At 46.1% G+C, this 22,283-nt stretch overlaps 1 protein-coding gene across 1 annotated transcript in view; it reads right to left on the reverse strand.

Annotated features, from left to right (window-relative positions):
• LOC138670176 (Krueppel-like factor 12) overlaps positions 1-21,988 on the reverse strand; it is a 43,208-nt gene extending 21,220 nt beyond the window's left edge. Inside the window, exon 1 of the mRNA XM_069757273.1 lies at positions 21,465-21,988. Within this exon, the coding sequence (XP_069613374.1) occupies positions 21,465-21,870 (406 nt within the window). The 5' untranslated portion in view covers positions 21,871-21,988. The remainder of the gene's footprint in view (positions 1-21,464) is intronic.
• Between the last annotated feature and the right edge of the window lie 295 nt (positions 21,989-22,283).

The following is a 22,283-nucleotide window of genomic DNA, read 5'->3' on the forward strand; positions in this document are numbered from 1 at the left end:
TGGAAATCCGCGGAAAATCCGCAGGTAAAACACAGTGCCTTTTACCCGCAGATTTTTCAAAAATGGTGCGGAAATATCTCACACGAATCCGCAACGTGGGCACATAGCCTTAGGGTTAGGGTTGGAATTAGGGTTGTGGTTAGGGTTAGGGGTGTGTTGGGGTTAGTGTTGTGATTAGGATTATGGCTACAGTTGGGATTAGGGTTAGGGGTGTGTTGGGGTTAGTGTTGGAGGTAGAATTGAGGGGTTACCACTGTTTAGGCACATCAGGGGTCTCCAAACGCAACATGGCGCCACCATTGATTCCAGCCAATCTCGTATTCAAAAAGTCAAATGGTGCTCCCTCACTTCCGAGCCCTGACGTGTGCCCAAACAGTGGTTTACCCCCACATATGGGGTACCAGCATACTCAGGATACACTGCGCAACAATTACTGGGGTCCAATTTCTCCTGTTACCCTTGTGAATCTAAAAAAATGCTTGCTAAAACATAATTTTTGAGGAAAGAAAAATGATTTTTTATTTTCACGGCTCTGCGTTGTAAACGTCTGTGAAGCACTTGGGGGTTAAAAGTGCTCACCACATATCTAGATAAGTTCCTTGGGGGGTCTAGTTTCTAAAATGGGGTCACTTGTGGGGGGTTTCTACTGTTTAGGCACACCAGGGGCTCTGCAAACGCAACGTGACACCCGCAGACCATTCCATCAAAGTCTGCATTTCAAAAGTCACTACTTCCCTTCTGAGCCCCGACGTGTGCCCAAACAGTGGTTTACCCCCACATATGGGGTATCAGCGTACTCAGGAGAAACTGGACAACAAATATTGGGGTCAAATTTCTCCTGTTACCCTTGGGAAAATAAAAAATTGCAGGCTAAAAGATCATTTTTGAGAAAATAATTTTTTTTTTTATTTTCATGGCTCTGCGTTATAAACTTCTGTGAAGCACTTGGGGGTTCAAAGTCCTCACCACACATCTAGATTAGTTCCTTTGGGGGTCTAGTTTCTAAAATGGTGTCATTTCTGGGGGATCTCCAATGTTTAGGCACACAGGGGCTCTCCAAACGTGACATGGTGTCCGCTAATGATTGGAGCTAATTTTCCATTTAAAAAGCCAAATGGCGTGCCATCCCTTCCGAGCCCTGCCGTGCGCCCAAACAGTGGTTTACCCCCACATATGGGGTATCAGCGTACTCAGAACAAACTGGACAACAATATTTGGGGTCCAATTTCTCCTATTATCCTTGGCAAAATAGGAAATTCCAGGCTAAAAAAATCATTTTTGAGGAAAGAAAAATTATTTTTTATTTTCATGGCTCTGCGTTATAAACTTCTGTGAAGCACCTGGGGGTTTAAAATGCTCAATATGCATCTAGATAAGTTCCTTGGGGGGTCTAGTTTCCAAAATGGGGTCACTTGTGCGGGAGCTCCAATGTTTAGGCACACAGGGGCTCTCCAAACGCGACATGGTGTCCGCTAACAATTGGAGCTAATTTTCCATTCAAAAAGTCAAATGGCGCGCCTTCTCTTCCGAGCCCTGCCGAGTGCCCAAACAGTGGTTTACCCCCACATATGAGGTATCGGCGTACTCGGGAGAAATTGCCCAACAAATTTTATGATCCATTTTATCCTACTGCCCATGTGAAAATGAAAAAATTGAGGCGAAAAGAATTTTTTTGTGAAAAAAAATTACTTTTTCATTTTTACAGATCAATTTGTGAAGCACCTGAGGGTTTAAAGTGCTCACTAGGCATCTAAATTAGTTCCTTGGGGGGTCTAGTTTCCAAAATGGGGTCACTTGTGGGGGAGCGCCAATGTTTAGGCACACAGGAGCTATCCAAACGCGACATGGTGTCCGCTAACGATGGAAATAATTTTTCATTCAAAAAGTCAAATGGCGCTCCTTCCCTTCCGAGCCTTACCATGTGCCCAAACAGTGGTTTACCTCCACATGTGAGGTATTGGTGTACTCAGGAGAAATTGCCCAACACATTTTAGGATCCATTTTATCCTGTTGCCCATGTGAAAATGAAAAAATTGAGGCTAAAAGAATTTTTTTGTGAAAAAAAAAGTACTTTTTCATTTTTACGGATCAATTTGTGAAGCACCTGGGGGTTCAAAGTGCTCACTATGCATCTAGATAAGTTCCTTGGGGCGTCTAGTTTCCAAAATGGGGTCACTTGTGGGGGAGCTCCAATTTTTAGGCACACGGGGGCTCTCCAAACGTGACATGGTGTCCGCTAAAGAGTGGAGCCAATTTTTGATTCAAAAAGTCAAATGGCGCTCCTTCCCTTCCAAGCCCTGCCGTGCGCCAAAACAGTGGTTTACCCCCACATATGAGGTATCAGCGTACTCAGGACAACAACTTTCATGGTTCAGTTTCTCCTTTTACCATTGGGAAAATAAAAAAATTGTTGCTAAAAGATAATTTTTGTGACTAAAAAGTTAAATGTTCATTTTTTCCTTCCATGTTGCTTCTGCTGCTGTGAAGCACCTGAAGGGTTAATAAACTTCTTGAATGTGGTTTTGAGTACCTTGAGGGGTGCAGTTTTTAGAATGGTGTCACTTTTGGGTATTTTCAGCCATATAGACCCCTCAAACTGACTTCAAATGTGAGGTGGTCCCTAAAAAAAATGGTTTTGTAAATTTCGTTGTAAAAATGACAAATCGCTGGTCGAATTTTAACCCTTATAACTTCCTAACAAAAAAAAATTTTGTTTCCAAAATTGTGCTGATGTAAAGTAAACATGTGGGAAATGTTATTTATTAACTATTTTGTGTCACATATCTCTCTGGTTTAACAGAATAAAAATTCAAAATGTGAAAATTGCGAAATTTTCAAAATTTTCGCCAAATTTCCGTGTTTATCACAAATAAATGCAGAATTTATTGACCTAAATTTACCACTAACATGAAGCCCAATATGTCACGAAAAAGCAATCTCAGAACCGCTAGGATCCGTTGAAGCGTTCCTGAGTTATTACCTCATAAAGGGACACTGGTCAGAATTGCAAAAAACGGCAAGGTCTTTAAGGTCAAAATAGGCTGGGTCTTGAAGGGGTTAAATATTCTCCCAGAAAAAATATAAAGGGGGAGATTTTTATTGGTAGTGTCTGCATCAGCGTCAGTCCTGTTAGTGGCATATCTGTCTGCCACTGAAGCTGTGTACTGTTATACATTGGGCCCGATTTTCCCTGCAGTCTCACCCACCTATAAAGCGATATATACTGTAAATCCAACAGAAGTTTGAGTTAATCTGTAACTGGTTTTACAGTAACAAATACCGTTAGTTTGGTTACGTTTTTCAAACAATGAGGAAGTCTGGTGGAAGAGGTCGTGGGCGGTCATTGCCAGCTGGTAATGATGGTAGTGGTGGTGGAGCATCAGGTGGTCGTGGGAAAAGCAATATAGCACCCAAGTCTCGAGTTGTTGAGCCAGGTTCGTCGTCTGGCTACACAAGGCCTCGAACGCTCCCTTTTCTGGCAGTAGGGAAACCGCTTTTAAAGCCGGAGCAGCAAGAACAAGTTTTGGCTTTCCTTGCTGACAGCCTCTAGCTCTTTCGCCTCCTCTTCTGAAACTGCTAAATGTAATAGCAGCGCGTCGTTAGTGGATGTTCACGGTCAGGGACAAGTTGCTTCCTTGTCTTCACCAAGAACAACAGAGAAGGATGCGTCAGGAGACACAACGGGTTACTCCATGGAGCTCTTTACACATACCGTCCCGGCTTAGAAAGTGAAACAGTTAACAGGCCATGCCCATTACAAGATGAATCGGACATGGAGTGCACAGATGCACAGCCACAGCCAGATTACTATGCTGTTCTTTTGACTCAGACCAGAACATTGCCCTCGCAGTGTACTGATCCAGAATCAGACCCTGATGAGACTATGGTGCCCAGTCACGAACGCTATACCACAGGCTTACACGGTGACACAGACGAAGTTGCACACGAGATAGAAGAGGAGGTCATAGATGACCCAGTTGTTGACCCCGATTGGCAGCCATTGGGGGAACAGGGTGCAGGCGGCAGTAGCTCTGAAGCGGAGGAGGAGCAGCCGCAGCAGGCATCAACATCGCAACAGGTTCCATCTGCCGGGCCCGTATCTGGCCAAAAACGCGTGGCAAAACCAAAACCAGTTGTAGGACAGCGTGGCCATCCGGTTAAAGAAGCTCAGTCTGCAATGCCTGAAAAGGTATCCGATAGTAGAAAGAGTGCAGTCTGGCATTTTTTTTTTTTAAACAACATCCAAATGATCAGCGCAAAGTCATCTGTCAAAAATGTTCAACTACCTTAAGCAGAGGTCAGAATCTTAAAAGTCTAAATACAAGTTGCATGCGTAGACATTTATCCACCATGCATTTGCAAGCCTGGACTAACTACCAAACGTCCCTTAAGGTTGTAGCACCCTCGGCCAATGAAGCTAGTCAGCAACGCTACATTCCTTCCCTCACTGTAAGCCCACCATTTCCCGCACCTCCTGCAGTAAATGTGCAGGTTTCGTCGCCAGGCCAAAGCAGTCAGGGAATCACCACATTCGTGGTAGGAAACACTGCATGTACGGCACCAGCAAGAATACCATCTCCAACCCTCTCTCAGTCTGCCATGTCCACCGGCACCCCCGCTAGTTCCACGATCTGCAGCTCTCCAGTCCAGCTCACCCTACATGAGACTCTCGTTAGGAAAAGGAAGTACTCATCCTCGCATCCACGTACACAGGGTTTGAACGCCCACATTGCTAGACTAATCTCATTAGAGATGATGCCCTACCGGTTAGTTGAAAGCGAAGCTTTCAAAGGCCTGATGGACTACGCTGTACCACGCTACGAGCTACCCAGTCAACACTTCTTTTCGAGAAAAGCCATCCCAGCCCTCCACCAGCATGTAAAAGACCGCATCGTCCATGCACTCAGGCAATCTGAGTACAAAGGTGCACCGGACAACAGATGCATGGACCAGTAGGCTGTTGTGAATTCTGCTCTTGGGCTCCCTCTGGTGGTTATAAGTGGTAGTGCTGCTGTCTTTGGATCACAGCATTCATCAGGTGTGTCCACTTATTGCAATTCTGACTGGGCATTTTAGTCTTGCTTGATCCTTTAGTCAGTGCCAGTTGTCCATGTTTCTGGAGGATTCACATCCCTGCCTGGTCTCTCCTGCTTTGCTGTTCATATCATGAAAGATAAGTTCTGGCTTGGTTTTTGCTGTCCACATGCTGTGGGCCTTATAGTTCAGTGCATTTCCATGTTTTGTCTTGTCCAGCTTTGTCTGTGTAAGGATTTATTCAGCCAAGCTGGTATCTCTGGGGATGCAGATATACCCTCCATATCTTTAGTTAGATATGGAGATTTTGTATTTTCTGTGGTGGATATTTTCTAGTGTTTTAATACTGACCGCATAGTACTCTGTCCTATCCTTTCTATTTAGCTAGAGTGGCCTCCTTTGCTAAAATCCTGATTTCAGTCTGCGTATGTCATTTCCCTCTCCTCTCAGTCAATATTCGTGGGGGGCTGTCTGTCCTTTGGGGATTTTCTCTGAGACAAGATAGAAACACGAAAACTATCTTTGGGGGTGTTTAGTCCTTTGGCTGTGTCGAGGTGTCTAGGGAGTGTTAGGTACATCCCACGGCTACTTCTAGTTGCGGAGTTAAGTTCAGGGTTTGCGGTCAGTACAGGTACCACCTTCTCCAGAGTACGTCTCATGCTGATCCTAGGCCACCAGATCATAATAGTAGGCATGGGCAGGGATGTTAGTGTCCATCACGGCACACTGGGTTAATGTGGTGGATGCAGGGTCCACAGGGGACAGCAATATTGGGACAGTTCTGACTAGCCCACGGTCTAGGAAACAGTTGGCTGTAGGCGTTCGCCCCCCCCTCCTCCTGCAGAAGCGAGAGCTCGTCCACAGACCGCAGTCGCACGACCACTTCATCCGCAGCTGCCACTGTTGCACACGAGGTGTCCCATTATGGGACAGCTAGTGGCAAGCGTCAGCAGGCTGTATTGGCAATGAAATGTTTGGGCGACAACAGACACTGCGGAAGTTCTGTCTGAGTTCTTGCAGAAAGAAACTCAGTCATGGCTGGGCACTGTACATCTTGAGGCAGGCAAGGTAGTGAGTGATAACGGAAGGAATTTCATGGCTCCCATCTCCCTTTCCCAACTGAAACACATTCCTTGCCTGGCTCACATCTTAAACCTGGTGGTACAGTGCTTCCTGAAAAGTTATCCGGGTTACCCGACCTGCTCCTCAAAGTGCGCAGACTGCACGCATATCCGCCGTTCGCCCGTACACTCCAGCCGTATGCAGAACCATCAGCGGTCTTTGAACCTTCCCCAGCATCGCCTAATCATCGACGTTGCAACAAGGTGGAACTCCACACTGCACATGCTTCAGAGACTGTGCGAACAGAGGCGTGCTGTTATGTATTTCTGGGAGGATACACATACACGGGCAGGCAGTTGGATGGCAGACCTGGAGTTGTCAGGTGTGCAGTGGTCGAAGCTACAAGACCTGTGTCAAGTCCTTCAGTGTTTTGAGGAATGCACACGGCTGGTTAGTGCAGACAACGCCATAATAAGCATGAGCATCCCCCTAATGCGTCTGCTGATGCAAAGTTTGACGCACATAAAAGGAGCAGGCGTCTGCAGCCGAGGAAGAGGAAAGCCTTGATGACAGTCAGCCATTGTCTGGTCAGGGCAATCTACAGGACGAGGTAGCGGGCGAAGAGGAGGAGGATGAGGAGGATGATGGGGATGAGTATTTTTTGAATGAGGAAGCTTCTCCGGGGCCAATAGAAACTGGTGCCGTTGCAAGGCCGGGTTCAGGTTTTTTGAGGGAGACAAGTGACGTAGATTTGCCTGAAACTGCCCCTCAACCCAGCACAACCGCAGATTTGACAACTGGAACTTTGGCCCACATGGCGGATTATGCTTTACGTATCCTCAAAAGGGACCCACACATTATTAAAATGATGACCGATGACGATTACTGGTTGGCCTGCCTCCTTGATCCTCGCTATAAAGGCAAATTGCAAAATATCATGCCACATGAGAACCTAGAACAAATATTAGCAACCAAACAAGCAACTCTTGTAGACCGTTTGATTCCGGCACACAGCGCCGGTGATGGTTCTCACACGAGGTGCAGGGGGCAACAGGGCAGAGGTGTTAGAGGTGCACAAATCAGAAGTGGCGTTGGACAGAGGGGTTTTCTGACCAGGTTGTGGAGTGATTTCGCAATGACCGCAGACAGGACAGGTACTGCAGCATCAATTCAAAGTGACAGGAGACAACATTTGTCCAGTATGGTTACTATTTTTCATCCCTTATCGATGTTCTCCCTCAACCGTCATTCCCATTTGATTACTGGGCAACCAAAATAGACACCTGGCCTGAATTGGCAGAATATGCATTGCAGGAGCTTGCTTGCCCAGCAGCTAGTGTGCTTTCAGAAAGAGTATTCAGTGCTGCTGGTTCATTATTGACCGAAAAAAGGACTCGTCTGGCTACCCAAAATGTTGATGATCTAACCTTCATTAAAATCAACCACTCATGGATTTCGAATTATTTTGCCCCACCTTTCCCGGCTGACACCTAGCTTTTCTATAAAAAGGTCTTGCTTGTGGACTGGTCTTACTGACTGTTCCAATCTCTTAATTTGCAGCAGATGTTTGTCCAGCATACGACATGTTTACACCTCCCTAAATGGGATAACTCCCCCCACGGGGCCGTGGTCTCGCCACTTGGCACAAGCACCCGTGAGAGTGCCGTTTGTCTGAAGAGGTGGGTGTGCCCGCTTTTGGTCGAAGGCACTGCCACTGGGTCCCTCATAGTACAATAAAGTGTCTCTGGCGGTGGTGGTGCGCACCCAACGTCAGACACACCGTTGTAACATGAGGGGCCCTGGGCCTGTACCGCCAGCCACAAGAGAGTTCCCCCCCCCCCCCCCCAGCTCAAACAGTGCTCTACCACTTGCTAAATTATCTCTCACAGCTCCACCAATGTTTAGTCTATGCGCTGACATCCTTCAATGCCTGGCACTGACAATACCAATTTGTTGACATGTATGATGCTAGTTTAAATAGTCAGGGTCAGTGTCCTATATTGACAACAGTAAATCATTAGCGCCAAATTACTATGTCTGAAACTCAGCAGAGGAACCCTCCCCTTTACCTAAGTATGCCACCCTTTTTTGGGGGGGGTTTGTTGTTTTGCAAGACATCAACATCTATTTCTTTTTTTGGAGTACTGTGTCAGACACTCCTTCCAATCGTCCTCCGCTGACCACACCAATGCTGCCTGTGTACCCCTGCCACATAATCAAAGGTGCTTTTAGCCTATTTTTTAAAATTTTAGGTCTACTAAGTCTGTCTGCGGTCCCTCCTTCCATTTGTCCTCCACTAAGCACACCAATGCCGACCGTGTACCCATGCAACTTTTTTTCAACCTGCAGTGAGCCTACTTTGCGGTGTAAGGCCTACTAGCATTGTCTGTCTGCGCCACTTAATACAGCTGTCCTCCTTTAAAAAAAAAAAAAAAAAAAAAAAAAAAAAATGGCTGCTTTTCAGCTTGTCAGAATTATAAAACTGCATTGGGCCCACAAGTTTCTTTGTGGTCTACAAACTTAGTCTTCCGCTCCAAGGTGTTCTCCTGGTTGCCTTTCCTGAGCTTTAATCTTCAGGCTCTTGTTAGTTTTTTAATCGAACAACTGCAGTGGGGCTACTAGTTTGGTTGGGACCTACTAACGGTGTATGCCGCTCCGTGCTGTTCTCCTGGTTTCCAGTCCTGAAATTCCATTTTCAGGCTCTCGTTAAGTAGTTGTTGACAACACTGCATTAGGCCTACAAGTTTGGTCTGGGTTCTACAAACGGTGTCTTCCGCTCCAAGGTGTTCTCCAGGTTGCCTTTCCCTAGCTTCTATCTTTAGGCTCTCGTTAAATTGTTTTTAATATAACACTGCATTTGGCCTACTTGTTTTGTTGGCCCTACTAACGGTGTCTGCCGCTCCTTGATGTTCTCCTACACTGAACAAACCAGTGCCGCCTGTTTACTTCAGTTACCAATTTTGAACTGCATTTAGCCTACTTACTGATTTGGGCCTAATCACTGTGTCAGCATCTCATTACAGTTGTACTCCACTGAACAAAGCAATGCCCCCTGGTTAGTCCTGTTACCAATTTTGAACTGCATTTAGCCCACTTTATTCTTTGGGCTTTTATCAGTTTCCTCCTCATCCTGCCCATTGCCCAGCCAGTGATAGATGAGTCTGATGGTACATTGACCCAGAACGCTACATTCCCCGTGCACGCTACACAGCAAGAATGTGACCCTGCTGAAAGTCAGGTTCCCCTTCCCACATACCATACCACCTTACAAGAGGACAAAGAGGAAGGTGCAGATAAAAGTGCAGGTTCCTTCATCAGGTGGGGGGTGGGGGGGGGGGGAATACTCGTTGGCGACGTCACTGGCACAGGGCCCCTCATAGTACGCAAAAGTGTCGCTGCCGGTGGAAGGCGCCCCCGCCGTGCAAACACACCGCCGTACTTTGAGGGACCCTGTGCCAGTGCCAACAAGTGGGCCCCCCCTGCTTGCTCAGGATCACAGCACTTGCAAAGTTTAAATACTTACCTCTCCCTGCTTCACTGCCGTGACGTGGTCCAGATTTCCTGGGCCCACTAAATACTTGAACCAGCCCTACCCTGTGTGGCCTATTTAAAAAAAAAACAAAAAAAAAAAAAAAACAGGTTCCTCGCATTATGTTCTCATTCACTTTATGCAGTTAATAGCCCTCTGTGTCTGTACTGCTACATACTTAGGCAGTTAACTGGTTCATGCAGCTTTACATGAACACCTGAGCCTTAGGGTACCGTCACACAGTGCCATTTTGATCGCTACGACAGCACGATTTGTGACGTTCCAGCGATATATCCGTGACGTTCCAGCGATTTCGCTGTGTCTGACACGCTCCTGCGATCAGGGACCCCGCTGAGAATCGTACGTCGTAGCAGATCGTTTGAAACTTTCTTTCGTCGTCTAATGTCCCGCTGTGGCGGCATGATCGCATGGTGTAACAAAGGTGTGCACGATATTGTATACGATGTGCGCATAGTAACCAACGGCTTCTACATCGCACATACGTCATGAAATTATCCCTCCAGCGTCGTACATTGCAAAGTGTGGCAACAGTCTACGACGCTGGAGCGATATTGTTACGATGCTAGAGCGTCACGGATCGTGCCGTCGTAGCGATCAAAATGCCACTGTGTGACGGTACCCTTACACTATGGCTGGTCCGAATAACTATAGCAATTGTTACCATCCACCTCTCGTGTCTCCCCTTTTCCCCATAGTTTGTAAGCTTGCGAGCAGGGCCCTCATTCCTCCTGGTATCTGTTTTGAACTGTATTTCTGTTATGCTGTAATGTCTATTGTCTGTACAAGTCCCCTCTAAAATTTGTAAAGCGCTGCGGAATATGTTGGCGCTATATAAATAAAAAATTATTATTATTACCCCCCACAACTTTAGCCAAATGACCCCCAATTTCCAATGCCTTACGATTATGAGGTAAATTAAGATTGACAAGCTTCAGTAACAAGAATGGATGTTTTTGCCATTAAAATGGGCACTGTACATGTTTTCCTGGCCTCCACTCACTGACGACTTTGCTTCCCCATTGACTTGCATTGGGTTTCATGTTTCGGTCGATCCCCGACTTTTCGCGATAATCGGCCGATCTCACTCGACTTTTGATATAGTCGGGTTTCGCGAAACCCGACTCGACCCTAAAAAAACTGAAAGTCGCTCAACCCTACCTGGGACACATCTGAGCCAAGAGTCGATCACCGGACTGTAGTCACCCACAGACACCGCACAGTCTCTGCGCTCAGAGGGTCACACTGGGGCATGTTCACACACCGCCTCATACAGTCACATTCCCGGAACACTTCTGAGCCAAGAGCCGAACACCGGACTGTAGTTACGCACAGACACACCAGTCTCCCCACTCAGAGGGTCACACTGGGGCATGTTCCAAGGGAAGGAGAAAGAGCCACTCTACAAAAATCCGCACACCACAATCAGGTATAATAGTATAAAGGATAAACTTTTATTGATACATAATATTAAAAACATTTAAAAATATCCCCACAAAAAACTCAAATTCTGCCAAACATACATAATGCTAAACACTGTGAAATAACAGTTAATATAGCATACCTCCCAATAGCATGTAAATAATAATATGTCTTGCTGTGGTACCCAAATCGCTGCAATACAACAGAGATAATATACAAGTAATGGTAAACAACAGCCTATATATACACAAGCCTGGTGACCTGCCCTCTCTTAATAAAAATGCTACCACCTGTATGCCAGTAATGAATGAACGAATCCGGTAACGTCTGATGTTAGTATAAGTACGTATCAAGTCCTGATAACCTAGAAGGGGTTAAATCACCTAATAATAGCGATTCCAGCCGAGATATAAACCCCTATGAGATCCAGATGGTAAACCAAAGGTTAAATAGTTAAATGGCCGCGGTACTAGCAGAGGTCCCAATGCAAAGATAATCAGTCCCTGGTGCCGATATTTTTTTTTTTTTTTTTTATTATTTTTTATTTTCATTTTCCATTAATTTTTATATATATAATTTTTTTTTTTTTTTTTTTTTGGTATTTTTCATTTCTTGTATATTTTGGTGATTCACGGCCCCCTATCTGTGTCTAGGTGAATAGCGCTATTCATTACATCGGGCGCTGCACTGAATATTCTTTTCAGTGCATGCGCACTTTGTATTGTTCGGCAGGGACGCCTGCCTGTTTTCGGGCTCCTCCCCTTTATTGACCACTTCCGGTTCCGGCCTCCCGATCTGACTGCGCGCTCATCCACGCCTTTACTAAGGTATTTAAACTCTTATTGTTGGTGGTTTTATTTTACCTTCCCCTGATGAAGCCGTTCTGGTAACGGCGACACGCGTAGGGTTCTTCCCCACGTTTATTTCTGCCGCTTCATCCTCTCAGGTGACCCGCCCGACATCTTTTGTGGTCTCATGTCTGACCCAGGTGCTGCACCTCATATCGGCACCAGGGACTGATTATCTTTGCATTGGGACCTCTGCTAGTACCGCGGCCATTTAACTATTTAACCTTTGGTTTACCATCTGGATCTCATAGGGGTTTATATCTCGGCTGGAATCGCTATTATTAGGTGATTTAACCCCTTCTAGGTTATCAGGACTTGATACGTACTTATACTAACATCAGACGTTACCGGATTCGTTCATTCATTACTGGCATACAGGTGGTAGCATTTTTATTAAGAGAGGGCAGGTCACCAGGCTTGTATATATAGGCTGTTGTTTACCATTACTTGTATATTATCTCTGTTGTATTGCAGCGATTTGGGTACCACAGCAAGACATATTATTTACATGCTATTGGGAGGTATGCTATATTAACTGTTATTTCACAGTGTTTAGCATTATGTATGTTTGGCAGAATTTGAGTTTTTTGTGGGGATATTTTTAAATGTTTTTAATATTATGTATCAATAAAAGTTTATCCTTTATACTATTATACCTGATTGTGGTGTGCGGATTTTTGTAGAGTGGCTCTTTCTCCTTCCCTTGGCTCATGTTGTTTGCCACTTTTTCCGCACCCCTTGTATACTATTTGTTATAGTGTAGTGCGCCGACATCTGTTTTTGTATTGACACTGGGGCATGTTCACACACAGCCTCATACAGTCACATTCCCGGGACACATCTGAGCTGAGAGCCAAACACCGGACTGTAGTCACCCACAGACACCCCACAGTCTCTGCGCTCAGAGGGTCACACTGGGGCATGTTCACACACAGCCTAGTACGGTCACGTTCCCGGAACACATCTGAGAATAGAGCCGATCACCGGACTGTAGTTACCCACAGACACCGCACAGTCTCTGCGCTCAGAGGGTCACACTGGGGCATGTTCACACACAGCCTCGTACAGTCACATTCCCAGGATACATCTTTTTTTTTTCAAAAAGTTTTATTGGGTTTTATATTTTAACTGGGAAGGGTAGACAAGGAGGGGTAGGTGGGTAAGGGGAGGGATATGAGAGTAGGGAAAAAAACCCTATAAAAATAGGGGAGACAAGCAATCACATAATACTGTAAGAATTTACAAGGTAGATGTAGCATAGAAATAGTACTTAAGAGAGTATTGAGTAAAATGTATGTTGACAAGGGAAATGATATGTGTAACTCTTATACTAACTTTGAAGTTGCAGTAGGCTATGAATTTTAGGCTATATGTAGTGCTACAAATTAGTATAGATAGGGCAGCGTAATAAACCCTGCAAAGTAATAGTATAACCATTATTTGACATAAATGTAGGGATTATATGATAGCTACTTATAAACTTGGTTAAGTCAACTCTGACACTGCGCTGTAACTTAAAAGACAATACCTAAAAAAGGGGTTGAGTAAGGAATGCAGTGACATAGATAATGCAATAATATCCACATTAATATAGGTATAATTGGGCAATTAGATCGACTCTGAAGCTGTCCAGTAAAAATTAATAGTATGCGAAGGCCTGTCGGCTCCGGGTCATCTCCAGATGACCCTCGGACTTTGTGGGCGGAAGAGTTCGGTTCATTTACATGCTACAATGTGGAGTATCTGAAGAAGAAAAGGAAGAAAAATATTTTCCTACATACTCGGAGAAGATTTAGTTCAAGTTGAGCAAGTGGGCCCTGAGGAGGACCTAGTTGGGTTTATACCCGCACGGTTCAGAAAGACCGCTGCCTCTGCTGGAGAAGAGAAGGTGTACCATTTAGATGCAAAGTGAAACCTCAGGTTAGAAAACTGGTGCCAGTTATACTGTATTCCCGCCTGTTGCAGTCTTTGGGTAGAGTGCTGAAACAGTCTACGTTTTTGTAAGGTATCTTTGCACAGATCCCTATAGAAGGTTAAGTGGCTGTACGCGGAGGACAGGAACCTTGGGTTACTTGCAATGTCCAGCAGTGAGTCTCTCAGCCAGTTGGGATAAAATGAAACAACATCATCTGCGGCTATATTCAACAGTATCCTAAATGTTTTTTCAACCAAATTTTTCCCTTGAGTAGTAGGGAACAAGTGGGAGATCATGGAGGAAACGTAGCTTCCCAATTGGGATTTTTTAACCGATTCGGGGATCCCTCGGATTTTTAGGTTGTTTATTCTTTTGAAGTTCTCGAAGGTAGCCAGGCTATTCTGGAATGAGGCTCTCATTCTTTATATTGGCCAGAGGATCTGCAAGCACAGAAACGCACCCCACAAGATCAGAGTGCATCTTTTCCTGATTTTTGCTAGGAGAATACGATTTTAGAGTATGGGGATGTTTATCAGAGAGTGGAGCAGTAATTGTGAAAAGGTGTCCTTGAAAAGCTTTTTAATAAGTTTTTCAGATGTTTTAGCTCCATTTGCGTCCATAGAGATTGGAAAAGCTTTGCATAAATTGGTCATAAATCTTTCTGAAAGGTGGTCATCATAAGCTAAAATGTTATCTATCAGTGAGTTATTAAAGGAACGCTGCCCTTGTGACAGGTTTTTCCCCAGTTTACTAAAGACTTCTTCCTGTGGAAGCGTCTCAGCTGTCACAGAACCCCCATGGCTTATTAAGTCATCTAAAGCAGAGCCAGAGTGTGATGAAGTTAATGATGATGATGATGATGACAGAGCATCATCAGCCTCGCTCCCCTCTGAGGAGAATCCTCACCGTAGTCACAGGAGTCCATCTCCTCAGTGAACTCCTCAGAATGAATGCTCTCTAGTTGATCCAGAGAGCCGAGGGACCCATTTGATTGATTCATGATTTCATATATTTAGGAGATCCAGAAGATGACTACCGGTGACTGCCCCCTCTCTACTGATATTGTGAGAGGCGCTAAAGTCTAACTTCTTTATCGCTTTATTGTTATAGCAAGGGGGTTGTCCTCTTGTAAATGACCCTGCTGTGAGACTGATTCTAAAGGTACCGTTACACTAAACAATTTACCAACGATCATGACCAGCGATACGATACGACCTGGCCGTGATCGTTGGTAAGTCGTTGTGTGGTCGCTGGGGAGCTGTCACACAGACAGCTCTCTCCAGCGACCAACGATCCGGGGAAAGACTTCGGCATCGTTGAAACTGTCTTCAACGATGCCGAAGTCCCCGGGTAACCATGGGGTTACTAAGTGCAGGGCCGCACTTAGTAACCCGATATTTACCCTGGTTACCATTGTAAAAGTAAAAATAAAAAACACTACATACTCACATTCCAATGTCTGTCACGTCCCCCGGCATCCACAGGGTTAAAGCTGCTTTCGGCAAGAGCGCTGCTAATGCACGTGCTCCGGCCGAGAGCTTCCCTGCACTGACTGTCAGTGCCAGCCGTAAAGCAGAGCATAGCGGTGACGTCACCGCTGTTAATGCCGGCGATGACAGTCAGTGCAGGGAAGCTCTCGGCCGGAGTGCGTGCATTAGCAGCGCTCTTGCCGAAAGCAGCTTTAACCCTGTGGACGCCGGGGGACGTGACAGACATCAGAATGTGATTATGTACTGTTTTTTTTTTACTTTTACAATGGTAACCAGGATAAATATCGGGTTACTAAGCGCGGCCCTGCACTTAAGGTACCGTCACATTAAGCGACGCTGCAGCGATATAGACAACAATGCTGATCGCTGCAGCGTCGCTGTTTGGTTGCTGGAGAGCTGTCACACAGACAGCTCTCCAGCGACCAACGATGCCGAAGTCCCCGAGTAACCAGGGTAAACATCGGGTTACTAAGTGCAGGGCTGCGCTTAGTAACCCGATATTTACCCTGGTTACCATTGTAAAAGTTAAAAAAAACACTACATACTTACATTTCGGTGTCTGTCACGTCCCCCGGCGTCAGCTTCCCTGCACTGTGTCAGCGCCGGACGGCCGTAAAGCAGAGCACAGCGGTGACGTCACTGCTCTGCTTTCCGGCCGGCGCTGACAGTCAGTGCAGGGAAGCTGACGCCGAGGGACGTGACAGACACCGGAATGTGAGTATGTAGTGTTTGGTTTTTTTTAACTTTAAGGCCATGTTCACACAATGCGTTTTTTTTTACTGCGGAACCGCCGCGATTTTGCCGCTGCGGGTCCGCAGCTGTTTTCCATGCAGGGTACAGTACAATGTACCCTATGGAAAACAGGAACTGCTGTGCCCACATTGCGGAAATTCACTAAAAAAGCCGCGCTGAATAGCTGCGGTAAAAAAGGACCATGTCTTTGTGCGGAACTGCAGCGGTTCTGCACCCATTGACCTCCATTGTGAGGGTCAAACCCGCAGTAAAACCCGCAGACGAAAAAAAATATCTGCGGGTTTTCTGCGGTTTGTGGTGCAGAACCGCTGCAGCAGGAAGTGCGTGGGCGGAGTGTGGCTGTCCCCCCGTGCCCCAATCCCACCCCCCCATGCTCCGATGCCACCCCCGTGCTCCGACGCCCCCCGGGCCCTCATCTCGCCCCCTTATACTTACCGGGCCTCCCGGTGTCCGTCCGTCTTCTCCCTGGGCGCCGCCATCTTCCAAAATGGCGGGCGCATGCGCAGTGCACATTTTGATCACTGTGATAACCTCACTGTGATCAAAAAAAAAAAAAGTAAACTGGCGCATAGCAAATGTGGTGCCAATATTCAAAAAGGGCTCTAAAAGTGAACCTGGAAATTATAGGCCAGTAAGTCTAACCTCTATTGTTGGTAAAATATTTGAAGGGTTTCTGAGGGATGTTATTCTGGATTATCTCAATGAGAATAACTGTTTAACTCCATATCAGCATGGGTTTATGAGAAATCGCTCCTGTCAAACCAATCTAATCAGTTTTTATGAAGAGGTAAGCTATAGGCTGGACCACGGTGAGTCATTGGACGTGGTATATCTCGATTTTTCCAAAGCGTTTGATACCGTGCCGCACAAGAGGTTGGTACACAAAATGAGAATGCTTGGTCTGGGGGAAAATGTGTGTAAATGGGTTAGTAACTGGCTTAGTGATAGAAAGCAGAGGGTGGTTATAAATGGTATAGTCTCTAACTGGGTCGCTGTGACCAGTGGGGTACCGCAGGGGTCGGTATTGGGACCTGTTCTCTTCAACATATTCATTAATGATCTGGTAGAAGGTTTACACAGTAAAATATCGATATTTGCAGATGATACAAAACTATGTAAAGCAGTTAATACAAGAGAAGATAGTATTCTGCTACAGATGGATCTGGATAAGTTGGAAACTTGGGCTGAAAGGTGGCAGATGAGGTTTAACAATGATAAATGTAAGGTTATACACATGGGAAGAAGGAATCAATATCACCATTACACACTGAACGGGAAACCACTGGGTAAATCTGACAGGGAGAAGGACTTGGGGATCCTAGTTAATGATAGACTTACCTGGAGCAGCCAGTGCCAGGCAGCAGCTGCCAAGGCAAACAGGATCATGGGGTGCATTAAAAGAGGTCTGGATACACATGATGAGAGCATTATACTGCCTCTGTACAAATCCCTAGTTAGACCGCACATGGAGTACTGTGTCCAGTTTTGGGCACCGATGCTCAGGAAGGATATAATGGAACTAGAGAGAGTACAAAGGAGAGCAACAAAATTAATAAAGGGGATGGGAGAACTACAATACCCAGATTAGCGAAATTAGGATTATTTAGTCTAGAAAAAAAAGACGACTGAGGGGTGATCTAATAACCATGTATAAGTATATAAGGGGACAATACAAATATCTCGCTGAGGATCTGTTTATACCAAGGAAGGTGACGGGCACAAGGGGGCATTCTTTGCGTCTGGAGGAGAGAAGGTTTTTTCCACCAACATAGAAGAGGATTCTTTACTGTTAGGGCGGTAAGAATCTGGAATTGCTTGCCTGAGGAGGTGGTGATGGCGAACTCAGTCGAGGGGTTCAAGAGAGGCCTGGATGTCTTCCTGGAGCAGAACAATATTGTATCATACAATTATTAGGTTCTGTAGAAGGACGTAGATCTGGGGATTTATTATGATGGAATATAGGCTGAACTGGATGGACAAATGTCTTTTTTCGGCCTTACTATGTTACTATGTAAATGACTTCCCCACTTTATCACCCCCATAGGTAGTAACAATAATAAAATAAAGAATTTATTTTCCCCCCACCCCCCCACTACAGTTAGAACTAGGGTTAGGGGTAGGGTATTTTCAGCCATTTTAACCCTAAAAAAAACTTCCTAGAAAACACACAGACTCTGCAGAGAAAACTGCATAAAAAACTGCACTAAAAACCACATCAAAAACCGCACCAAAAAACGCACTTGCTTTTTCTGCCAAGAGCTGCGGTTTTTAGTGCAGAAAAAACAGCAGGGAAATCAGGAACGTGTGAACATGGCCTTACAATGGTAACCAGGGTAAATATCGGGTTACTAAGTAACTTAGTAACCCGATGTCTACCCTGGTTTCCCGGGGACTTCGGCATCGTTGGTCGCTGGAGAGCTGTCTGTGTGACAGCTCTCCAGCGACCACACAACGACCAAACAGCGACGCTGCAGCGATCGGCATCGTTGTCTAAATCGCTGCAGCGTCGCTAAATGTGACGGTACCTTTAATATGATGGTACCTTTACCAACGATCACGGCCAGGTCGTATCGCTGGTCGTGATCGTTGGTAAATCGTTTAGTGTAAGGGTATGTGCACACGTCAGGATTTCTTGCAGAAATTTCCTGAAGAAAAACGGAAATTTTCTGCAAGAAATCCGCATTTTTTTTTTTGCGTTTTTTCCCTGTTTTTTTGTTAGCATTTTGCAAGCGAAATTAGCATGCAGAATGCTAGCGTTTTCCAAGCGATCTGTAGCATCACTTGGAAAACTGACTGACAGTGTTTGACAAGTGTGACCAACTTTTTACTATAGATGCTGCCTATGCAGCATCAATAGTAAAAGATAGAATGTTTAAAAATAATTAAAAAAAAGGGTTATACTCACCCTGCAGACAGCCGATCTCCTCAGCGGCGTACGTTCCTATAGATGGTGTGTGCAGGACCTTCCATGATGTCGCAGTAACGCAACCAATCACAAGACAGCGACGTCATCGCAGGTCCCTCACACAGGGCATCTATAGGAACGGAAGCGGCAGCGTGCACCGATGAGAGGCAGGAAGACTCCGGGGCCATCAGAGGGTGAGTATATCACTATTTTATTTTAATTCTTTTATTTTTTACCAATTATATGGTGCCCAGTCCGTGGAGGAAAGTCTCCTCTCCTCCACCCTGGGTACCAACTGCACATAATCTGCTTACTTCCCGCATGGTGTGCACAGCCCCATGCGGAAAGTAAGCAGATCAATGCATTCCTAGGTGTGTGGAATCCCCGCAATTCCGCAAATTTAATGAACATGTTGCTTTTTTTTCCGCAATGCAATTTTTTCGCGGAAAAAAAAAGCAACATTTGCACAAGAAATGCGGACTACACTTTAAATAATAGGAGGCATATGTAAGCGTTTTTTTTTTGTGTTTTTATAGCGAAAAAACGCGAAAAATACTGAACGTGTGCACATGGCCTGACGGTACCTTTAGGCCATGTTCACACAGTGCGTTTTTTACTGCGGAACCACAGCGTTTTTGCCGCTGCGGTTCCGCAGCTGTTTTCCATGCAGGGTACAGTACAATGTACCCTATGGAAAACAGGAACCACTGTGCACATGATCCTGAATTTCAAAAAAAAAAAAGCCGCGCTGAATAGCTGCGGGAAAAGAGAAGTACCATGTCACTTCTTTTTTCGGAGCTGCAGCGGTTCTGCACCCATAGACCTCCATTGTGAGGTCAAACCCGCAGTAAAACCCGCAGATCAAAAATAGATCTGCGGGTTTTATTGCGGTTCGTGGTGCAGAACCGCTGCAGCAGGAAGTGCGGGGAAGCGGGCGGAAGTGCGTGGGTGGAGTGTGGCTGCCCCGATCCCACCCCCCCATGCTCCGATGCCCCCCCCGTGCTCCGATGCCCCCCCCCGTGCCCTAATCTCCCCCCCTCATACTTACCCGGCCTCCCGGTGTCCGTCCGGCCGTCTTCTCCCTGGGCGCCGCCATCTTGCAAAATGGCGGGCGCATGCGCAGTGCGCCTGCCGAATCTGCCGGCCGGCAGATTTGCTCCAAAGTGCATTTTGATCACTGAGATATAACCTCTCTCAGTGATCAAAATAAAAAAAATAGTAAATGACACCCCCCCCCCCCCCCCCCTTTGTCACCCCCATTGGTAGGGACAATAAAAAAAATTAAGAATTTTTTTTTTTTTCCACTAAGGTTAGAATAGGGTTAGGGTTAGGATTAGGGGTAGGGTTAGGGGTAGGGATAGGCCATGTTCACACAGTGCGTTTTTTACTGCGGAACCGCAGCTGTTTTCCATGCAGGGTACATAACAATGTAACCCTATGGAAAACAGTCACTGCTGTGCACATGATCCGGAATTTTGTTTAAGAAGCCGCGCAGAATAGCTGCGGCAAAAAAGAAGGAGCATGTCACTTCTTTTTCCTGAACCGCAGCGGTTCTGCACCCATAGACCTCCATTGTGAGGTCAAAACCGCAGTAAAACCCGCAGATCAAAAATATATCTGCGGGTTTTACTGCGATTTGATGTGCAGAACCGCTGCAGCAGGAAGTGCGGGGGAGCGGGCGGAAGTGCGTGGGTGGAGTGTGGCTGCCCCCCCGTGCTCCGATCCCGCCCCCCGTGCTCCGATGCCCCCCCCCAGTGCTCCGATGCCCCCCTCGTGCCCTAATCTCCCCCCCTTATACTTACCCGGCGTCCCGGTGTCCGTCCGGCCGTCTTCTCCCTGGGCGCCGCCATCTTGCAAAATGGCCGGCAGATTCGCTCCAAAGTGCATTTTGATCACTGAGATATAACCTATCTCAGTGATCAAAATAAAAAAATAGTAAATGACACCCCCCCCACTTTGTCACCCCCATTGGTAGGGACAATAAAAAAAATTAAGAATTTTTTTTTTTTTTTTTCACTAAGGTTAGAATAGGAATAGGGGTAGGGTTAGGGTTAGAAAACTGCATAAAAAAAAAAGGATCAAAAAACGCATCAAAAAAACGCATCAAAAAAGGACAAAAAAGGACCAAAAAAAGGACCTGCGTTTTCTGCCAAGAGCTGCAGTTTTTTAAAAAAACCTGTCCTGAAAAAAAAAAAAGGATGGAAATCCTGAACGTGTGAACATACCCTTAGGGTATTTTCAGCCATTTTAGCCCTAAAAAGCTTCCTAGGAAACACACAGTCTCTGCATAGAAAACTGCATAAAAAAAAAAGGATCAAAAAACGCATCAAAAAAGGACAAAAAAAGGACAAAAAAAGGACCTGCGTTTTCTGCCAAGAGCTGCAGTTTTTTAAAAAACAGTCCTGAAAAAAAAAGGATGGAAATCAGGAACGTGTGAACATACCCTTACATCCTGGTATGAACACAGGCGCGTCATAGCTGAGCTCACCTTTTTTTTCCCGAAGCCTCTGGAATATCCCTCCGCCGGGTGAAGCCAGTGATTCGTCCCTTGAATCTTCGTTCGGCTGCTTGGTATGTGGGATGGTGCGGATTTTTCGGCGCTTCATTTCCTCCTTACCGTCCGGCGGTCCGTCAGTAGCAGCGGGGGTCTCTGCAGCCGCCGGGACCTCAGTAGCAGCGGGGGTCTCTGAGGCCGCCGGGACCTCAGTAGCAGCGGGGGTCTTAGCTGTCTTTCTGCGGCCCTGCTTCTGGTTTCTTTGTGTCACAGGACCACGTGCTTCTCCCCCTGAGGGAAGCGGGCCTCCATTAGGCTTCTCCCGGGCACTTCTCCGCTTCAGTATAGGAGATTTCTTCGGTGTACCCGCATTTTTCCTCTGCCATCTCATTCCTGGCATGTTCCAGTGTGGAGTCAAATGACCCGCGTTTATGTATGCTGCAGTAGCAGTAAATTAGCAGGAGCCCCGCCAAAACACGTCCACGCCTGGGCTGGGTCGTTGGTGAAGGAGCCGACACAAAGAGCCGGCTCCCTGCTGTGACCGGAAGGAGCCGGCTCTGCAGGATGAGTGAGCCGAGTCTTTTTTTTCTTTCTTGGCTGCAGCTTAACAGCCTGTGACTCCTGTGGGAGCAGCAGGGAGGAGAGAAGCAGCTGTGGACTGTAGTAAATGTATGCGAGGACTGGCAAACAAGCACAGCACAGGGTGGGGAAAGAAAAACCAAGGCTTCCTACTGTTAACCCTTCAGTGCCCCCAGACTGCAAGCATTAGGGTATGTGCACACGCATTCTGGGTCCACTGCGAATTTTTCTGCA

The sequence above is a fragment of the Ranitomeya imitator genome, chromosome 3, assembly GCF_032444005.1.
Source record: "Ranitomeya imitator isolate aRanImi1 chromosome 3, aRanImi1.pri, whole genome shotgun sequence".
NCBI classification, from domain to species: Eukaryota; Metazoa; Chordata; class Amphibia; order Anura; family Dendrobatidae; genus Ranitomeya; species Ranitomeya imitator.